Below are 18,043 nucleotides of genomic sequence, written 5' to 3'. Positions count from 1 at the left end.
TGAAGACAACTAAATATTCATGAAGAATTACTATTTATTAATATTACACAATTAAAAATATTGCCTTCTCAAAAGATTACCTTACTTCCACAAGCATAAGCACCGCAATGCAAGTGCTCATGTTAGTTACTGCAGTACAGACTAGCTTTCAAATTAGGCATAAAATCAGTGATGACACCCTGGAATTATCTGTGTATAATTTTGCACAGTGGTTCTCACACATTCTTTGGACAATTCAAATCTATTTGTAAAATAGTAGTAGCTGCCTTTTTGGACACTTACCAGTGAGTTCAGTCATTTAGTAACTGTGTTTTGGGGAGGCCAAAAACCACAAGCAGTATTTTCTTTCTTCAAATGTACTAAATAACTTCTACCCCTTATCCAGTGCTGTATTTGACTTTGGAACACTTAACAACATGATTTTCAGGTCCGATTAAAGCCACCACAAATTAGTTATGTTTATTCACAGAGTACTGATGCAAATAAGGGACCCCATTTGCATAGGAAGGTTTCCAAACAGTAATTAAACAGGTCCCAGATAAAGATAATTTGAACCACTTGAGTCCTCATTTATAGAGGTTCCCAAAATTGAGACTTCACATTCTCTCGGTGCTGCTACCGGAAAAGTCTGTTTGCAGCGGAGCAATGTTATGATCATAGGCAGCATATTCTGATGCCCCAGTACTTGCCACTTTGAGCTGCTGAGCAGCATGTGTTAGCTGAAATGCTGCATCAGGATGAGCTGTGTCAGGAAGCAGGGTGCACTCCCGCTCCAGCATGTCTGCCACACCTTTCAAGAGGTCCAAAAAGCCAAATGCCAGAGCTGCCTTTCGTAAGCGGTTAAGTTCCTGCAAGGAAAGAAAACTCCTTTTAAAGTCACTGAGAGGCTTTATGTAAATTTTTAAATTATTATTTTTTTTTAAATGCAAACTTGTTCACTTATGAGAAAAATAACTTGAGCTATCTGTAGAGCTGCTGCAGAGTGCTCAGCTGCTCAGGAACCGAAAATGCTTCAGGGCACAGTGACATACAGTAACATTACAGTGATGTAGTGTTTGTTTTCCCTTGCTCTCTTCCTGGAGACTTTTTAGTTCTTTCATTTCCCTTTTGTGCCTTCAGCTCTGTGCTTGCCTGTGTCCCAACTGGGGTTAGCCTCCAACTCAGACTTTACTGACTGCTGACTTTAACCAGTGTCCAGTAAAATCTATGTTAATTTCTCTTCATTATAAACTTACGACAATGGCCTGCACGCATTTAGACATTGCATTTGTTCTTGAAGTCTCTGGGAGTTAAAATAAACTGCTTCAGTACTAAGCTTACAAGAGGAACAATTGCTTCCAGCTACAGTCTAGATTATGGAGTGTTATGATGTGGGCAAATGTGCCCGGAATTTTGTGCCTCTCTGCTTCACTAGTAGAAAAAAAAAAAAGGAGACAGTTTCAGTGCAATGTTTGTGACACAGAATGACATCTGTGTCCTCATTCTGGTCTGACCCATCAGTTTATTTCTGCCTGGACAACAGCAAAAAATCTGCAAATAAATTCACCACAGATGTAGCAGGGATCATGAGAGACACCTGTAAACGTGCTGCTTCTTTGCCACCTTGCCACAGAATGTGATGGTAGGACACCAGACCCTCTGCCTCACCTTTTTGGATGGTAAAATGGACCATTCAGGTGCCTTCGTCCTTACAGAACAATGTGTGCTTTTGCAAAGCCCTACAAGCCCTGCACAGAACATCCTACAGAAACAGACAGTATGTGCTCCTCTCTCAGATGTACCACTGTCACTATGGATCAAACTTGCGCTGGCCTTTAACATCTTACTTTATAGAATGTTTGAGTCTTCTCGGGGAGCTTCCTTGCATTTCTCAAGATCTTCTGTACATCTGTCTGCAGAAAAGAAAGAAAGATATTGCCAGCTGTTATGGAATCTGCAGAAAAGATTCCTCAACTATTTATTGATAAATAATCTTCATCATTGATGGGACTGCAGCTCATAGAGGCAAAAACATAAAATGGTAATTACACTAAATCCAATAAACTAAGCCAGATGCTACACTAGAGAGATGTCTTTCATTAAACTATGCTTTCCGATTGCATTTTAATCATGATACTTTAAAGAGGCAGCATTTATAAAAATAAAAGAAATGCAATTACATTAAATGGACAATACAGACACAGGCTCCACTTTACTGGTGAGACAGATACTGCTGACTCACGTAAAGCATCAAGTCCAAAGCCTGTATCATTACCTGGAGGCCACTTGGTTTTATCCATACAGTAACATTCTGTGCATAACTGCGCTTGTTTTTGGGTTGCAGGGGGAAAGGGCTCTTATTGTCATCCTCTCCGTAAGGATTTTCTTTCGCATCTGGGAGGGGTGGAAAAAGAACTTACTAAATAAGATCTGGCAAGGTCATTCTTGCAAGAAAGCAGTGAATGCACAACAGGTGTTCAAAAGAGTGTGACTAGTACCTGAAATAGGTCCAAGCTGTGCCATCTTCCCCAGCCATGGAAGGGGCTCAGGACCAGGTTCAAAGAGTGACATCATGAGGTTTGATTTCTTCTTGCTGTCAGCTTGTGAATAGAGCATTCCATACCACTCTGGCCTATTGAAAAGAGCAAATCCCAAAGGCTGAAAACTGTCTACCCCTCTTTGCCTAGAATTTACCTCCCTCCCACTGTGTGGAGGCTCTCGTTTTCATTATCTGTAATTTACACTGGCAGATACACATCCACATATTAAAATCCACAGCTTTGTCTAGCAATGCAGAGTTCTGTACAGAGTAAAGCTTGAATCAGTAAAGGAAAAGGCATCCAGCTTCATACCCCAACTGGACGACAGCCACCATGCCTTCCACTTTCAGGCTCCCATGTAACAAAACACAGAAGTTGGGGATTTTCCCAGCAATCTGATTAGCTGAATTTTCATCTTCAGTGTCATCCGTTATCCCAGGTCCCACCTCATCACCTTCTGGAGAAGGAGAAAAGAAAACTAAGAGGCAGCATGGGAGTAAATTCAACCACACTATTTCTAGTTCCATCACACTTACCACCCTGTTTTTTTCTGCAATGCAAGAGTTTCCAACATGAAGCACCATTCTGCCAAGCAACTTTTTTCATGCTTGTCTGTTTTCCTTTCTTCAGGAAAGGCTTCGGATGTGAGAGCTGGTGGTATTTTAATATTATACTTTCTGAACACAACTACCAGCTTTTCTCATAGCAGTAAGGGCTGAAGAGATTACTGTCTCGCAGTCCCCAGCCACCTGGCTGCAGGTCTCATCTGACCTGTCCACCAAACTCTTTGTATAATCACTCCCTAGCCTGTGTCAGTCAAAAATAGTTGGGTTAACAAAGACCAATACTCAATTTGTTTAAACTAACCCAACTCATTTTTAGCAAGCAAGCAAATCTGAGGGAGGAGGTTTGCTCCCACATGAGGGAGCAACAGACGGCAGTCCCAAAGGTGGCAGTGAGTGGCAAACCCTTCAGCTGCAGTTGGAGAAGACTGAATCACAGCAGCACTGTTAGACAAGCCAAGCTTCAGGTAATACTATAAAATGAACAGCTGCTAAATGAACTGTTGGGGCAAAGTGGCACTATAATGTTATAGAATTGTTCTATTGCACCCTATTCACAAAATTTCACAGAGTTATCCACAGTGCTAAAAAGAACCCCTCAGCTTTGAAGAAACTAGCAGTGAAATACGACGACATAAATATTTTGGCAATAACCACATGGCTGCTTCTGAGCCCAAAGCATTCTGAACTTCCAAGTGCTCTCCTCACATCTTCCTATGCACTTTGTCATCATTATGACAAACTTGATATGTTTTAGCAGCTGAAATGCAGCTGTGATTTAACAGCCAGTATCTTCCACAGCAAAAGGCCTATCAGGATAAGAGTGCTAATACAGAGATGAAAACATATCTGGCACTTTCAATCTTCTTCACCAAGAGATATCTCACTTTCTCTTTGCACCACTCCAAAGCCATGACAAAAGGACAGGGAAGTCCTTAACACATGCTCAGGAACACAAGCAGATGCAAATTAAGAGCACACTCACCCATCCTCAAAGCCTAGAGCAGTTAGTTAGGTGTACATACATACACACACACACGTACATATATGCACACACACATATACCTGGCCTCAATGAGCAGCAACTAATGCTCAAGTACAAATGAGTGATCTAGTTGTTATTAATACCACATTTTTTATAACAACAAATCATTCCATGAAAGAAATTAGAAGTAGGCATTAAGTATTCATCTTGTACTACATATGCCCTGGTCTAGAACTATTTTTAGCTCCAAGTTTAGCAAGTTCTGTTAATTACGATGTTATAAGGACACTGTTCCCTCTATTATTTCACTGATTTCTGTACAGATGAACTTTTCAAAGAAAATATTATTTGGAAAAAAGTTAATACCTTGCGTTCAAGGTTTTGATTTTCATGTAACTATGCAAATGTGTCTTCCGAGACATCAGACCATTAGAAGACGTATAAAACCTTTGCTTCTAATCTAAACTACAACAGCCATTGGAAAGGAAGCTTAAAGCAGCGTTTGCTACAAGAAACAAAAGTTGCTCACCTCTGTTAAGTGCAATGGGCAATACCAAGTGTCTGGATAAGACAGGAGGGCTAGAAATGTCAGCTATATCTACAAAACCAACAATTTCTAGATCTGTAGGGAGATAAGAGGTTTAAGTCAGTTTTCAAAATAGCTGAAATATATTCAGAGTCAATTTAATATTATCACTTCTTACACCACTCTAAATTTTCTGAAGCAGTGACTAGACTACAACAGAGTGCCACCTTTGTTTGGGAGCCTCTAGGTGTTACTGAAATGCAAACACTCATACACAATATCATGACACTTCAAGACAAGAACATAATTTCCATCAGATATATAATACTATCCACCAACTGTGTTTCTAGATACATAGGGAACCATGCACATCTGAATTTACAAAAAAGCCAACTGGGTACAGTGTAAAAACAAAGGAGAGAAAATACAGGCTGTCTATAAGGATAAAGGTGTAAAAAAGACTAAACCAAATCTACTGGCTTTGAACTGGCACTACAGAATCTGCAGGAATTCCCATCAATTATCTCACAAGGTTAGCCCTAAGAGGCCCGTTTCCAGGACTGGGAAGACTGACTTGTTCTTCAGTTTTGCAATTCAAATGCAGCTCCACTGCATAAGAAGTGGTGGGTATTTACTGTTAAAAGATTGAGGCAGCCCAGCCATGTCATCCATACCCAGCCATGTTCCATTACATCAGCTGTAGTGAAATCCATGAAAGTAAATGTCACTTCCTCCTCATGTTCCACTCCTGGAGCTTCCTCACTTCTTAGTAGCACGCAACCAGGAAACACAGCCTTCCCTTTGACAGCCCAAGCAAGGGACTCAGCCAAAAGGCAATCCAATTGATTTTTCCCCATAACTGAATAAAGAACACTCAATTAAAGCCCTGCAGGAATTTAGGGGTCGAGCACATCATACACTGCATTTTAATGCACATAGATCAAAATCTCTTTCATGCCAAATTCCCATCTTTGGAATGTCAGGAGGAGTTCTAACACTTAGTTCAATGGAAAGCCTCCCTCATGAAGACAGACTTCATGCTCTTTTTCTTTGTTTTTGCTATTTTGGCACAGACATATTCAAACCTGTTTAAACAGTATGCAGCTGCAAACAAAAAGTGGCATTACAGTGTGATCTACCCCAAGTGAAAAATGCTTTTCTCCTGCATATTTAAAAAGAAAAAAAAAAGACTATCATGATGGCAGTAATTTAGGGATTGCAGTTCGCTTCCTTGCAATTACTTTTACCGATACTGTGTACTTATTCACATGCAAGCTGTGCACCTGTTGTTGAAGAACACAGGAATTCTGCAGGACATATCCAGGAAATTAAGTTACTAGTAGAAGGAAAAGCTCCAGCAGAGGAATCATCAGTTATCTAGAAGGACACAGAGGCATACAGTCCAACCAAGTCACTCTCTTTGCACAACAGAGCACAAAGCCAGCAGGAACTCCCATCAACTCTCTTGCAGAGTTAGCCATATTGAGGTGCTGCCAACAGAAAGGATGTCAACCTTTGTCTCAAGAGCCCCAGCATGCTACCACCAGATTGGAAAGAATAAAACCAAAACACATGTGTCCCAAGTGCATGGCAGAGTTGCTGAGAGTAATTCTGATGTTACAATTCAAATTTCATTCTCTAGGGCAAAGCAGCGAAGTTCAGTGTACTCTCTCCAAGAGGTATACCTAGCCATTTGCAAGCCATAGGCACAGACTAGTTACAGACTACCTTCCATGCACAGGCACAGTATCCAGCAATGGGAAGGCTGAGAAAGGTTTTCTTTGCATAGTATTTTATTTTAAATGATTTAGTATTAGGGTGAAGTGCCAGAATGACAGACATAAACAATAAAGAAACCTTTCTAAATCGCAAGCTTTACCCACCAGTGTTTACCTCACCAGTGTTTCTCAAGCCCACCTCTAGTGTAATCCTCTAAGAAGCCACCAGAAAGATGACAGCTTACTAAGAGCCTGGGGTCTTTTTGCAAAAGGCAATCCTAATACAGAATGTAGCCCATTCTCAAAAACACCACTCCTATACTCCATGAAGCTTATGAGGGCATTCTTGGAAAGCAGCCCATGGCTGTCTTCCACAGTCCCCACCCCTAGAAACTGGCACTTAGGGCTTTGAGAGTGCCTCTACCTTACTCTAGTCCTTTCATCAGCTACACACGACTGAAACAGGATGAGATTCTTGTTCCACGGTGCCACATATACCAAGGAATTACACTGGCAGTGACTGTGTTCCTTGCAGGTGAGAGAGCAAGTGGATGAAACAGTAACTACACAGGATAAGAGCTGGCAGTGAAACAGTAAAAATAAAATGGATTTAAGTAAAAAACAAAAAAGATTAGTTACCTGTATTAATTGCTTTGGGGATGGGGTCTATTTCTTCATCTATAATGAAAGGTTCTGGTCTGGGAAATACTTGCACATCAGATGTTAAGTGGCCACACTTAAGAACAGCATGGAACGGTGTATAAGCCACATCTATTAGCTTTCTAGAACATGATCAGTTATAATTAGGGAAAAAAATAATACATACCAAACGAAAGCAAATTTTTTAAGTTTGTCTAAAGCACACTAAGCTCACAAAATTTTATTCTTCTGTTTTAACTACAGTTAATTCAATAATTCCAGCATTGCCAAATTATGACACAAAGCAGCACATTATTATACTGACAGAAAATTAACATTAATTCTAGAAATTAGTATCTTCTATCACCCAATCATAACAGATGTTATGGTTTAGTTACAGAATGACTAAAATAAATCTTAACCAGTGAAGGCTGAGCTTAAAATACAGTTAACATAATAACTGACTAAAAGAAAAAAAAAAAAAAGATTAATCAGATATATCACCAAATTTCTTGTTCTATTTATTTTTCTTTACAGATACTAACTGAAAACATTCACAATGGCATGTTATCTACATGTCCACTAACCCGAACATAGACTGTACATTCTTCAGGCAAAGAGGTCCATCAATGGTAAAAATCTGCCCTTCTCCATTGTTTAAATCTATGAGCCGTTCCAGACAGTCCAAGGAATCTGTGCTCTGAAGCTGTGCAAAAATGAATATTTTTGTTAAGCTTTATTTTTATTCTCCTCTTGCTAAATAGCGTGAGTCACAGAAAATATACACAGCATAGCAAAAAGTCTGATTGGATGCTATCACAACTTTTCATCATCTTGCTTCTTACTGAACAAACCAATATTCTTTTTTCTCAGCAAATATACTCCTAACATTGCATTTGTATTAGCCCTGAGACAGTATGTGGCCCAGGAACAATAATACATTGTTTTATCATGTTAGATTATGCTCTGAAGGCAGATGCAAGCAGCGAGGAATCCCAGAAGCTCTCAAGTCTTCAAGAGTACAGAATGTCTTAAATAACATAATACTATATTAGTAATTTTAAGTTTCCAGTTCCTTCAGAATAATGCAATCTTTATGAGGCAAGGCAGATATAATTCTCTTTGAGTAGTTACTAGAGCACGATTGTGAAAGCACGTAAACTTATCAGTAATAAAAGATTTGCTTTAAAAATTTTCCCAGTTATTCTGACTTGTAAACAACACTTTAACACATCAAATGATGATTAGCCTTGACAGAGACCTTGAAGCTGAAGTATTTATTGCATGTACAAACAGAAAATCCTTCTGTCCATGACAGAAAAATGTAGGTGTCAAGGTAAAAGTGATATTGATAATAAAACCTAATCTAAGGGACTTCAGTCGGTTTGTTTTTGAATTCAGTTTGTTTTGAATTCAGTTTGTTTTAAACATTTTTATTCAATTGAATTTTAAATGCTACCAAGATCTTTAAAGATGGTAATGAGATTTTTCAAAGGTACTTGAAAAGAACACCACCAGTCATCTTTCCTTCAAAACAGACAGAAGTTGTTTGAATACTCCATCTCAGAGACTTAGAGTTCAGCTCATTCCCATTTCTAAATAAAGTTGCTGTTATTTTAAGTGCTGAGCATCTTTGAAACAGAAGTATTTCACAAACAGTGAAATAAAAATTGTTTAAAGTTCCCCAGAGATAAACTGTCATGATTCTGCTCTGCAGAGAAGGACCTGGGAGTGCTGGTGGACAGCAAGTTGACCACGAGCAAGCAACGTGCCCTCATGGCCAGGAAGGCCAATGGTCTCCTGGGGTGCATTAGGAAGAGTGTTGCCAGCAGGTTGACGGAGGTGATCCTGCCCCTCGACTCAGCCCTGGTGAGGCCACATCTTGAGCTCTACATCCAGTTCTGGGCTCCCCAGTACGAGAGAGACATGGAGCTACTGGAGAGTGTCCAGCATAGGGCTATGAAGATGATCAGAGGGCTGGAGCACCTGCCCTGTGAGGAACGGCTGCGAGAGCTGGGCCTCTTCAGCCTGGGGAAGAGAAGACTGAAGGGGGGGATCTGATCAATGTGTACAAGTACCTGAAGGGAGGGTGTCAAGGGGATGGGGACAAACTCTTTTCCGTTGTCCCATGAGAAAGGACTGGAGGTACAAACAAAAACCACAGGAAGTTCCACCCGAATACGAGGAGGAATTTCTTTCCTGTGAGGGTGACAGAGCACTGGACAGGTTGCCCAGAGAGGCTGTGGAGTCTCCTTCTCTGGAGATATTCAAAACCCACCTGGATGCAACCCTGTCTAATATGCTCTAGGTGATCCTGCTTGAGCTGGGGGGTTGGACTAGATGATCCCCAGAGGACCCTTCCAACCTTACCCATTCTGTGATTCTGTGGTTTATAAAGACCTAAAACTGCAAAATCTAAGGACAAAAATAAACTTCATAAAAGATTCAACAGTTAAATTTCACCAAATAACTAGCACTAAGTCCAGAACATCAACTAAGCACTAAAACTAAGCACAAGAATGTCAGAACAAGTTTTGCAGTGCACGAGTGATTGATAAGAACATTAATTATCCAGTACAACAAAAAACAGAAAGCACACGTTAAAGTTATTACCTCTTCCAGATTTGCCATGCACATGACATATAACTTGGATGGGAAAGGGAAAGGCAGAGGAAATCGGTTACTTTCACTTCGCTGGTTGTGAGTAGCTAGCGAGTGCCGTAGGGAGCCTCTGCCAATGCCCAGGCAGCCATCAGTGACAAGAACAACCTTAAACGAAAAACGATAGATTAGCACTTTCAAGTAAAGATATGTTTCTACCTGCAGACAGCAACTATGCACCAATAGTCACTCTAGCAGCATGCATTTCTATACCGAAAGAAATATATTATATATATATATATATATATATATATATATAGAAATGTTCACATTGGCATTTCCTCCACTGAGCTAGGTGAAGGATTGTAAGCTAAGTTTTCAGAACTAAGCACATAAATGAAAAATTACAGATTTAACCATTACAACTTAAATTACACGCACAATAAATATGCATTTTGTTGTAATTAGGCAATTGCACTAGAACTGAAATTCCACAGCCATAAATATATCACGCTGTGCATAAACACGGCCATTTTTAAGTATACATAGAAACACAGCAACTACACAGCCAGAAAAGCAGGCTGCTGCTGCTGCTAGACTTGAGAACCTTGGGAATAAGATACAAAATAAAGCCAACTACAATCATCTCTTCACGGAATCTGGACGGCCGTCCAAATCTCATTGCAAACTATAGAAGCCATGCAAACAGTAACATTAATTAGTCTAACTCTTGCTAACAGATACAGTTGCAGTGCATTCACATTTTGCAACAGAACTATTAAAATAGTTTCCATTTAATTACATGTCTAGAGTCACCCTCTGAAAAAATATGCAAATAATGGAATTATTTATATTCAATGGGGACCCAGTCATTTCTAGTATAGCAAAATAACTGCTCTTTCAACATTGTACAGGAACACCAAGCATTATTTTTTCAGAGAAGGAAGGAAAATAAAATCAAGCTGAAACGAATGCGGATGAAACGAATTACATCCAGACTTTTACTCTCTCCTAATCTCCATCTATCTTTTTTGCAGCCTCTTCAGTAATTGTGTTTGAACTGTTACTCACCAGTAAAATTCTTTACTATTACAAGATTACACACAGTACATTTCCCACTGCCTTTCATCATCCAATAATCTGATGTTCTAGTACCACAGCCTATGATATAAATGAGAGATCAAATGTTGAGCTCTAATCTATGCTTGTTTTTTACATCTGTCTAATACTTCACTTTTAATGTCTGCTTTTTCAAGGTGTCTTTTATCCTGGCTAGACTATGAAGCATTTTGTGTAGACAATGAACTGATTTTCTTTTGTCTCTTTATAAAATATCGTTTGAGAGCTGTTCCTAGCTCAATGAGCTGCAAAATTATTGAGCTTAAATCCTAACCCAAAGAGCAACAGGCTCTTAGTGACTCAAAAACCGAGGGCTAAAAGCAGACTTGGCCATAACCAGCAGCAAATTCAGAAGGCTGCGAGCTGCAACAACTGAATGGAGTATGCAAGCAAATCCATGCAAAACAACTCATAAGGAAAAGACAACAGCTCAAAATACACTCAGTAGTCATCCTTGCTGTTGCTTGAGACTGGGACTGTTGTGGGCTCTGGACATCACCAGGTACTGGCGGGTAAAGGTTACTGCGTGTATGGCTACAGCCTTTCCAAGCTGACCAAGGTTCCTAGAGCAGTAGATTGCACCCAGGTCAAACATCAGGCATCCAAAAAAAATACTTTGAGGAAAAATGTGCTAATATACAGGTACGTAAAGAGAGCATCACTGATGCGTAGTGTCCCCAAACACTTCTCTCTCCACGATTTTAACGCATTTGGACATAAAATTATCCAGACTTTTGCTGTTTAACATTTTAACAAAGAGAACCTTCTCCTGTTCACATCCCAGAATATATCCAATTATCTTCCTGTAGCACCAGCATACCTGACAGTATTCAAAGGTCTCAAAACACATTTACATTTCTTTCTGAAACTTACAGGGATTTCTAAATAGATGTTAGACCCTGAGTATAGTGAACATCAGCAACCAATCATACCTGGCAAGGAATCGCTGCACCCCATTCCTGCTGAACAATATTGCAAACTCCAAGTAGCGCTGACTCTAAACATGTTTTGTCATAATCATCCATGTTACTTAGGGCTTCCTGTAAAAACAAATAGTACAATAATTGCTAGGTGAAATATCGCTATCAGGAAACAGAACAGCCATTCACAGTTCTGTGGTAAGTAAATATGTTTGCTTTGCATTATACCACAATACTAAGTGCTAGGTTCTCACATATGGCCTGCAAGGAAATTAAAAAAAATAAAAATAATTAAAAGAAAAGTAGTGAAAGGTATCATAAGATGAATATGAAAGCTGACTTTGAAGGAACTATATAGTAGTATGAAAACAGTTCTTCAAGGAAAAAAGCAACATCCTTTACAGATCTCAAAGAAACAGTAAAGTTAAAATCTGAAGTAATGTCAAATATAAAACAAACTATTTCCATTTCTATTCCAGAATATATGAGAAACATAATATTTTGCCTTCCTGGAGAACATGCCAGCCAAACAGTTCCAAATACACTGCAAATGAGCACTACCTCGTTGCTCAAACTGAGTCATTTGCTTTTTGCATATTGGTCCACTGAAGTGACCAGGGCCATGTGCCATTTCAGAGCATAATGTCTGGTGGCCTCACAAGAAAGCTGTATGGAATTCAGCTTAGAAAAACCTCCCAGGCATCACAATTTTAACTTTTTAGAGATTTAGGAGCTAGGCAACAAGGAGCTTATCTCACAAAAACTCTAATTGTCTGACAGAGTAACAGAATTCCAAACTCTCATATCCACATCCTGTGTCTTTAACCACAATTTAGTTTTTTCTCCTTAGAAATGGAAGCTTTGCACTGCCTTACATTTCTTACTTACTAAGTTGTAAGAAGGGTGCAACCATAAAACAGATGTGCTGGAGGAGTTTGGTTTGTTTTCAGAGATTCTCAAAACAAAATCTTAATGGAGAACAGGAAATAAACCAAAGAGAACGCACCAGCACTCTTCTAGTAAAATAAAAACATAACAGAAAATATCTTTTAAAACATGTTTGCCCAATGACTGATAAACCTAAAACATGGTGTCCTGTGACTATGCATTATTTCTTCTTGATGCTATAAGTATTAATCAGATAAACATGTAAAATTTTTACTAGGTCCAGAGACTTTGAGCGCCTAACAGTATTCGTAAGAAATTTCCCTCTCAGCCTCTCTCCGTTTACTCCTCCCTACACTTTCAACAACACTTGCAAGAGCTGAAACCCTTTAATTCTCATTTTCACCCTACTTCAACTGCTACCAACTGTAAAACACATCTTCCCTTTACCAAATCACTTTATTCAAAATCCTTCTCAATGTTCATCTGATGCACCATTTATCAAGATCAAATCAACAACTACAGACGAAAACGTGAATGTCCCAGAACCACCAGCATCCGTAAAAGCTTTATCAGGCAGCTCTTTCATCCTGCCTGTCTCCATCTCCACTTTTAAGTTAATCAACCACATTTCAGAGGTCATCTGCAAAGGCACTGATTTGTGAAATGGTGTAACATATTAAACGCATCAGTTTCACCTATCCTTAAAATAAGGATAAAATGTTCAATTCAAGGTGCTCCTACAACGCGCTGCGCGCGGAACGATATGAAATCACGCAATCTCCCTGCAGTTACGACGCGCGAACCGTCTTTAACACCAGCAACCTACTGATCTGGGGTTTTACGACCCCAAATCCCACCTGCAGCGTGTTGTAATCCCTCGTGAAGGGCACCATCAGCTCCCAGAGCGAGGAGAACACCACCAAGGCCGTGAACTCCAGCTTGTAGTTGGTCGCCATGTGCTCGAAGAGCATGGTCAAGCCGTGGACGGCCAGGTGCTTCCGCTGATACTCCTCGGAGCCCTCCACGGAGACGGGCCGCGTCATGGAGAGCGACACGTCCATCACCACCACCGTCGGCATGATGCCTTCTTCTCTCGGTTACCGAGGCAGAGGAGGACGAGTCGCTGCGCGGAGAGGGGGGAAGGAAAAGGCCGCAACGGGTTAGCGAAGCGGCAAGGAGCAGGAGCGAGGGCTGGCGGCGCCCCGGCCGCCAGGCCCGAACCCCGCGGGGCCTGCGGGGCTCAGGCCGCGCCGGCTCCCCCGGAGGAGGAGGAGGAGGAGGAGGAAGCTGACGTTCGCCTCCCCGCCGCGAAGGTGGGATTCGGCACGGATTCAGCTGGAATGCGAACTTAAAAGGGCGAGATCTGTTCCTGAACAGCCCGGCCAGAGAAAACGCCAGGGAACGGCGCTGCGCGGCCCGGAGAGGCCCGCTGCGGGCCCCCGCCGCCGCCCGCCTCACCCGCCGCCATGGGTCCGCCCGCGAAAGCGGCCCCCGGAGCGGCGCGGCCGCGCGCGAAGGGGCCGGGCCGGGCCGGGCCGGGCCGCGCCGCCCTCACCCCGCGGCACCTTCCATCCCGCCCTGCCGCCAGCGCCTTCCCCGCGCTCCGGGCAGCTCGAGCTATCCGCCGGCCCGGCCCGGCCCGCCGGAGCCCCCGCGGAGCGGCCGTAACCCCTGAGGTGAAGCGGGGCTGCAGCAGCGCTGCCGCGGCCTCGGCGGGGCACGGAGCTCACCTTGCTCTTCAGCTGGAGCTTGCAGCTCCGAGGGTTCCCGCTCTGACCAGCCTCTCCCGAGCCGGGCGGTCCGCAGCGGCCTTTCCCCCCGCAGAGCGCGCGGCTCCCTCGGACCTCCACGCTGCGTGTTCTGGGGATCAGGCCCCAGGGACGGCTGCATCGCCCCGTTCTGACACAGACGGGGTTTTTCAGTCACTGAACAAACATCAAGGAGCTGGAGAAGTCTCCCCAAAAAAGCAAGAAACCCCTCTGGAAGGCTCCGACACGGAAGGGCGTGAGGTCTGACTGTGACCCGAGAGATTCAGCAGGGAAGGGAGAAAGCTCTTTTCTCACCTCTTTAACGGAAGCGTCGTTCAAGGCATCGCTGTGGGAAGGAGCGAAGGCCGCGCTCAGTGAAGTGTCACCCAGCCCTCAGCTCTGCCGCGGCGTTCAGCTGGGACGGCCGCCCGCCTGAGCTGGACTAGAAGCGAGAACGTAGAGATCAGAGGCTGCGTAACCCAGTCCCATCTTACGTGGCAAACCCTTAGTTCAGCTGGTAGCTCGGGAGGCCGCTGGAGCAGCGCTCTGTTAGTTCCACCGCAGCTGCCACGCTTGTAACAGCAGCGCATGAATTCAGTGCGTAGAACAAGGGCATTTTATGTCCCAAAACGTAAGGACCTAGTGCCAGTTTAGGCGTCTTTACGTAACTTATTTTGTGAAACGATCCCATGCAGCACCAAAACACATTAACGCCCGGAGAGACTGGGCACAGTAAGGAAGAACTGATCCCCCATTGCTAGTTTTCCCTGTTCAGGCAGTCAGGGTTTTGTACTGTCTTTGTAAGCACACAGGATTGCACCCAGACTCCCAACAGTTGTTTGTTCTGCTTGAAACAGTCTGCAGAACTCTGGCCAACGGTGCAGGTGCAAAAAATATAGAAAATACTTATGTCACATTTGGGATCTTTTTTCTGAAGAGAGAAATGGATATTTCTGTTGAACTAAAGCAGACTAAATGGGAAAGTAGTTTCAGAATTGAAGAATGGTTAGAAAGAATTAAAAACAGACCTAAACTTACAGATGGAGCATTCCCAGCAGTTATAATGAGAACAGTATCTGCAAACTTCCCCAAGGTGCCTGAGAAACAGCTAGCAGGCCCAGATGAAATCCTTGTTGAGGCAATCAACTTTTACATTTCCAGGAAGGTTCGAAAACCCTTCCAAAACTCATGTTTGGAATGAGATGATTTGAAGAAGACCAAGAACTTAAATACACAGAAGATTCAGATGTTTTTTTCCCCTAAGAAAACTGTCATCAAGTACTATTAATTGCAAAAAAATAGGCTGCAGCAAGGACTTACAGAGCTCAAGATTATCTTGAAAAGGAAGTCAAGGGAACACAGTGGAAGACAGGTTCTTGGATAAGGAACTAGGCCATCAAGAGAACTGAGTAAAACCAGATCATTTATGACTGCTGGTTTCATGAGGTCAAGAAATCCCTCCAAAAATAATTTGCCAGTGAACGTGAATTCATCACAAAAGCGCATCAGAGTTAAAAACAATCACTGGGAAAGAAATAGCCCTGGGAAACTGGTCACTTGGAGTCCTGTAAATACCCTGATTTCTGATATGCATGAAGTGTCTAACCAGAATCATTATAACCTGAAGCTGAAATTCATGACGTTTTGCACAATTGTAAAATGGCGCTTTTATCATTAAAACAAAAGAAAACTCTAATACTGCATATATTACAAGTAGTTCAGTTAGATGTCAGTATTATGAAAAACACTGCTACAGTAAAGATTTTTATACATAGAAAAGAAGTAGAAAAATAGAAAAATAGAAAAAGTATCACAATTGGCTTATGGAATTTTTCTCAATTAAGTAAATACAGGAGTAAGGATGGAGGCTTCAACAGACTGTGCAGGAAAGCTTGGAGGTATGTACCCCTACAAGACTGTCTCTACTAAGACAAGAGAAACAGCACAACAGTTTGCTTTAAAAAACATCAAATCATCATTTTGTTGTTCTCCTGTGATAAAACTGCTGATTAGAGTTTTATGAAATCCTTAGCTGTTAACGTTATTGTTTCTTTCGTTGTGAGGCCATGCCACAACAGTGCCACCCCGTACAAAGTAGTTACTGAATGCACCCTTAGGATGCCCTGCCAGGTAGGGGCAGCCTGCGCTCAGGGCCCTGCTGCCATCCCTCTGCCTGGGTGATCATGATGTGGTAACTCAGGGATTTTTTTGGCAGTGCAAAGCAGACTTAAATTGTGGCAAAGGCCAGCAAAGCTCGGCCCAGAGCCTGCCTGGCCTGTCTGCTGTATGGGACACTTCAAAACAAAACTCTGTGCAAAAGAGCCTGTTAACAGTAGGGGAAAATACCATGTTGAGGTGACCATGCTCCATGCAGAAGATCAATTGATTTACCCTCAGCAGCAGACTGCCCTCCTCCATAGCTGCCATCAGAATGATACATTTCTCAGACTAGGTGCTTTTATTCATATATCCATATTTTATGGGTTGTAATGCTGATAATTGGCTGCTCTGATAATGAGAATAACCTGTAGTAGCAGACAAAGATATTGGCTTCAGAGATAGACCCAAACCTATGCAATACTATTTAATCTTCTTAGGGACTGTAGGTATTAAAGTGGATTGGCTCTTCCTCCAGTAATATGTCCTTCACACCTGACCCTCTCTTGTATTAGAATTTAGCTAGGAGAGGCATAGTGAAAATGGGATCATTTTCATCTGCCTCTCTCTGCAACAGCATCTCCCATCTGGCTGTTAAGTACCAAAGAAGCATTCAGCACTACTGACAACCATTGGTACTCCCCTTCCTCTTGAACAGCATCTTCTGAAGGTAAGCTGTGGAGATCCTTGTGATTGCTTGAAATCTCTCTTGACTGAAGCAGTCTAACTAGGGTGAAAGAATTTGATCAGGGTAATACTTGTAAGAGAGATACACTCTATAGAAGAGCTAATAAATTTACAAGACTAGAGAAACAAGGGGGGCAATTGTCAGGTACTGAGAAAAGCTAGAGAGCTCTCATAATTCATTCTAGCTTTGTATATATTTCTGCTTGCAAGGAGTCTTTTAGGCAGCTCATTTTGGAAAGAAGTAAAATAGAATGGTTAAAGAGGGATGTGTACATGCATCTTCTGTTCCCTACATGTCTTTCTTGTTACTATTCTTCATTTCATTTTTATTAGGAAGGGTTACTGCCTACTAATTTGTTATACATATTGTATTATGCAATTCTGCCATATGCGTGCTCATGTACTTTTACATACCCAAAGCAAAGCTTGTATCATCTATTTATCTAGGTACTCCTATGACCCTCTATTACTGTTGCCTTAGTGATCCTCCCAACTATTTAAAAGAAGATAATAATGCCTGTCTTGCAAGAAATTTAGGCTGATTACTTCACTGGGTGTTATGCAAGAGGGTAAGTGTGTGCTAACTTGCATGCAGAGCTTATCTGAGAATGGCTTACAAAACTGTGATTCACATCCAGCTCAACGATAACGTAACAGTCCCACTCCGGGGAAAAAATCCATTTACAGTGCTATTTCAAGGTACAGCACTCAAGCAGTGCTGAAGTGTAAATTTTGTCCAGACCCAAATCACTGTCTCCCTATTGTCACATATGTGGACTCTGTCACTCTGGCATTTACAATTTGTATTCCTTTATAAATGCTGTTCAAATAATTATTCAAGATATGCTATTTTTTCCCCTAATAAAAGGAATGATTACAGTTCCACTTTGCCTCTTTTGATTTCTTCAGAAAGGTTTGAAAAGATGTAGTCATAGAAACAAATGGATGCTCAACACACTGAGTTTTACTAGGG

General features: G+C 41.8%; 1 protein-coding gene across 1 annotated transcript; it reads right to left on the bottom strand.

The window, feature by feature from the left end:
• Positions 1–16: 16 nt before the first annotated feature.
• Positions 17–13,949, bottom strand: INTS14 (integrator complex subunit 14). The gene is made up of 11 exons (XM_062583521.1): positions 13,336–13,949; positions 11,603–11,710; positions 9,564–9,719; positions 7,538–7,656; positions 6,951–7,093; positions 4,597–4,689; positions 2,832–2,976; positions 2,478–2,611; positions 2,255–2,373; positions 1,827–1,892; positions 17–848 (listed from the first exon to the last, which is right to left on the bottom strand). Exons 1-11 carry the CDS (start codon positions 13,555–13,557, stop codon positions 597–599), a joined length of 1,557 nt encoding a protein of 518 aa, XP_062439505.1. The 5' UTR covers positions 13,558–13,949; the 3' UTR covers positions 17–596.
• Positions 13,950–18,043: the final 4,094 nt, after the last annotated feature.

Source organism: Rhea pennata, chromosome 10 (assembly GCF_028389875.1).
Source record: "Rhea pennata isolate bPtePen1 chromosome 10, bPtePen1.pri, whole genome shotgun sequence".
In the NCBI taxonomy this organism is placed as follows: domain Eukaryota; kingdom Metazoa; phylum Chordata; class Aves; order Rheiformes; family Rheidae; genus Rhea; species Rhea pennata.
Note: the sequence above shows the minus strand (reverse complement) of the source record. Positions and strands in the feature narration are given on the sequence as shown.

Excerpts from the sequence above, each read along its gene's own strand:
- INTS14 (XM_062583521.1), bottom strand. The coding sequence starts at position 13,557 with ATGCCGACGGTGGTGGTGATGGACGTGTCGCTCTCCATGACGCGGCCC. Across the intron at positions 2,374-2,477 it reads ACAGCTTGGACCTATTTCAG|ATGCGAAAGAAAATCCTTAC; the intron begins GTACTAGTCACA and ends CACCCCTCCCAG. Across the intron at positions 849-1,826 it reads AGACTCAAACATTCTATAAA|GAACTTAACCGCTTACGAAA; the intron begins GTAAGATGTTAA and ends CTTTCCTTGCAG.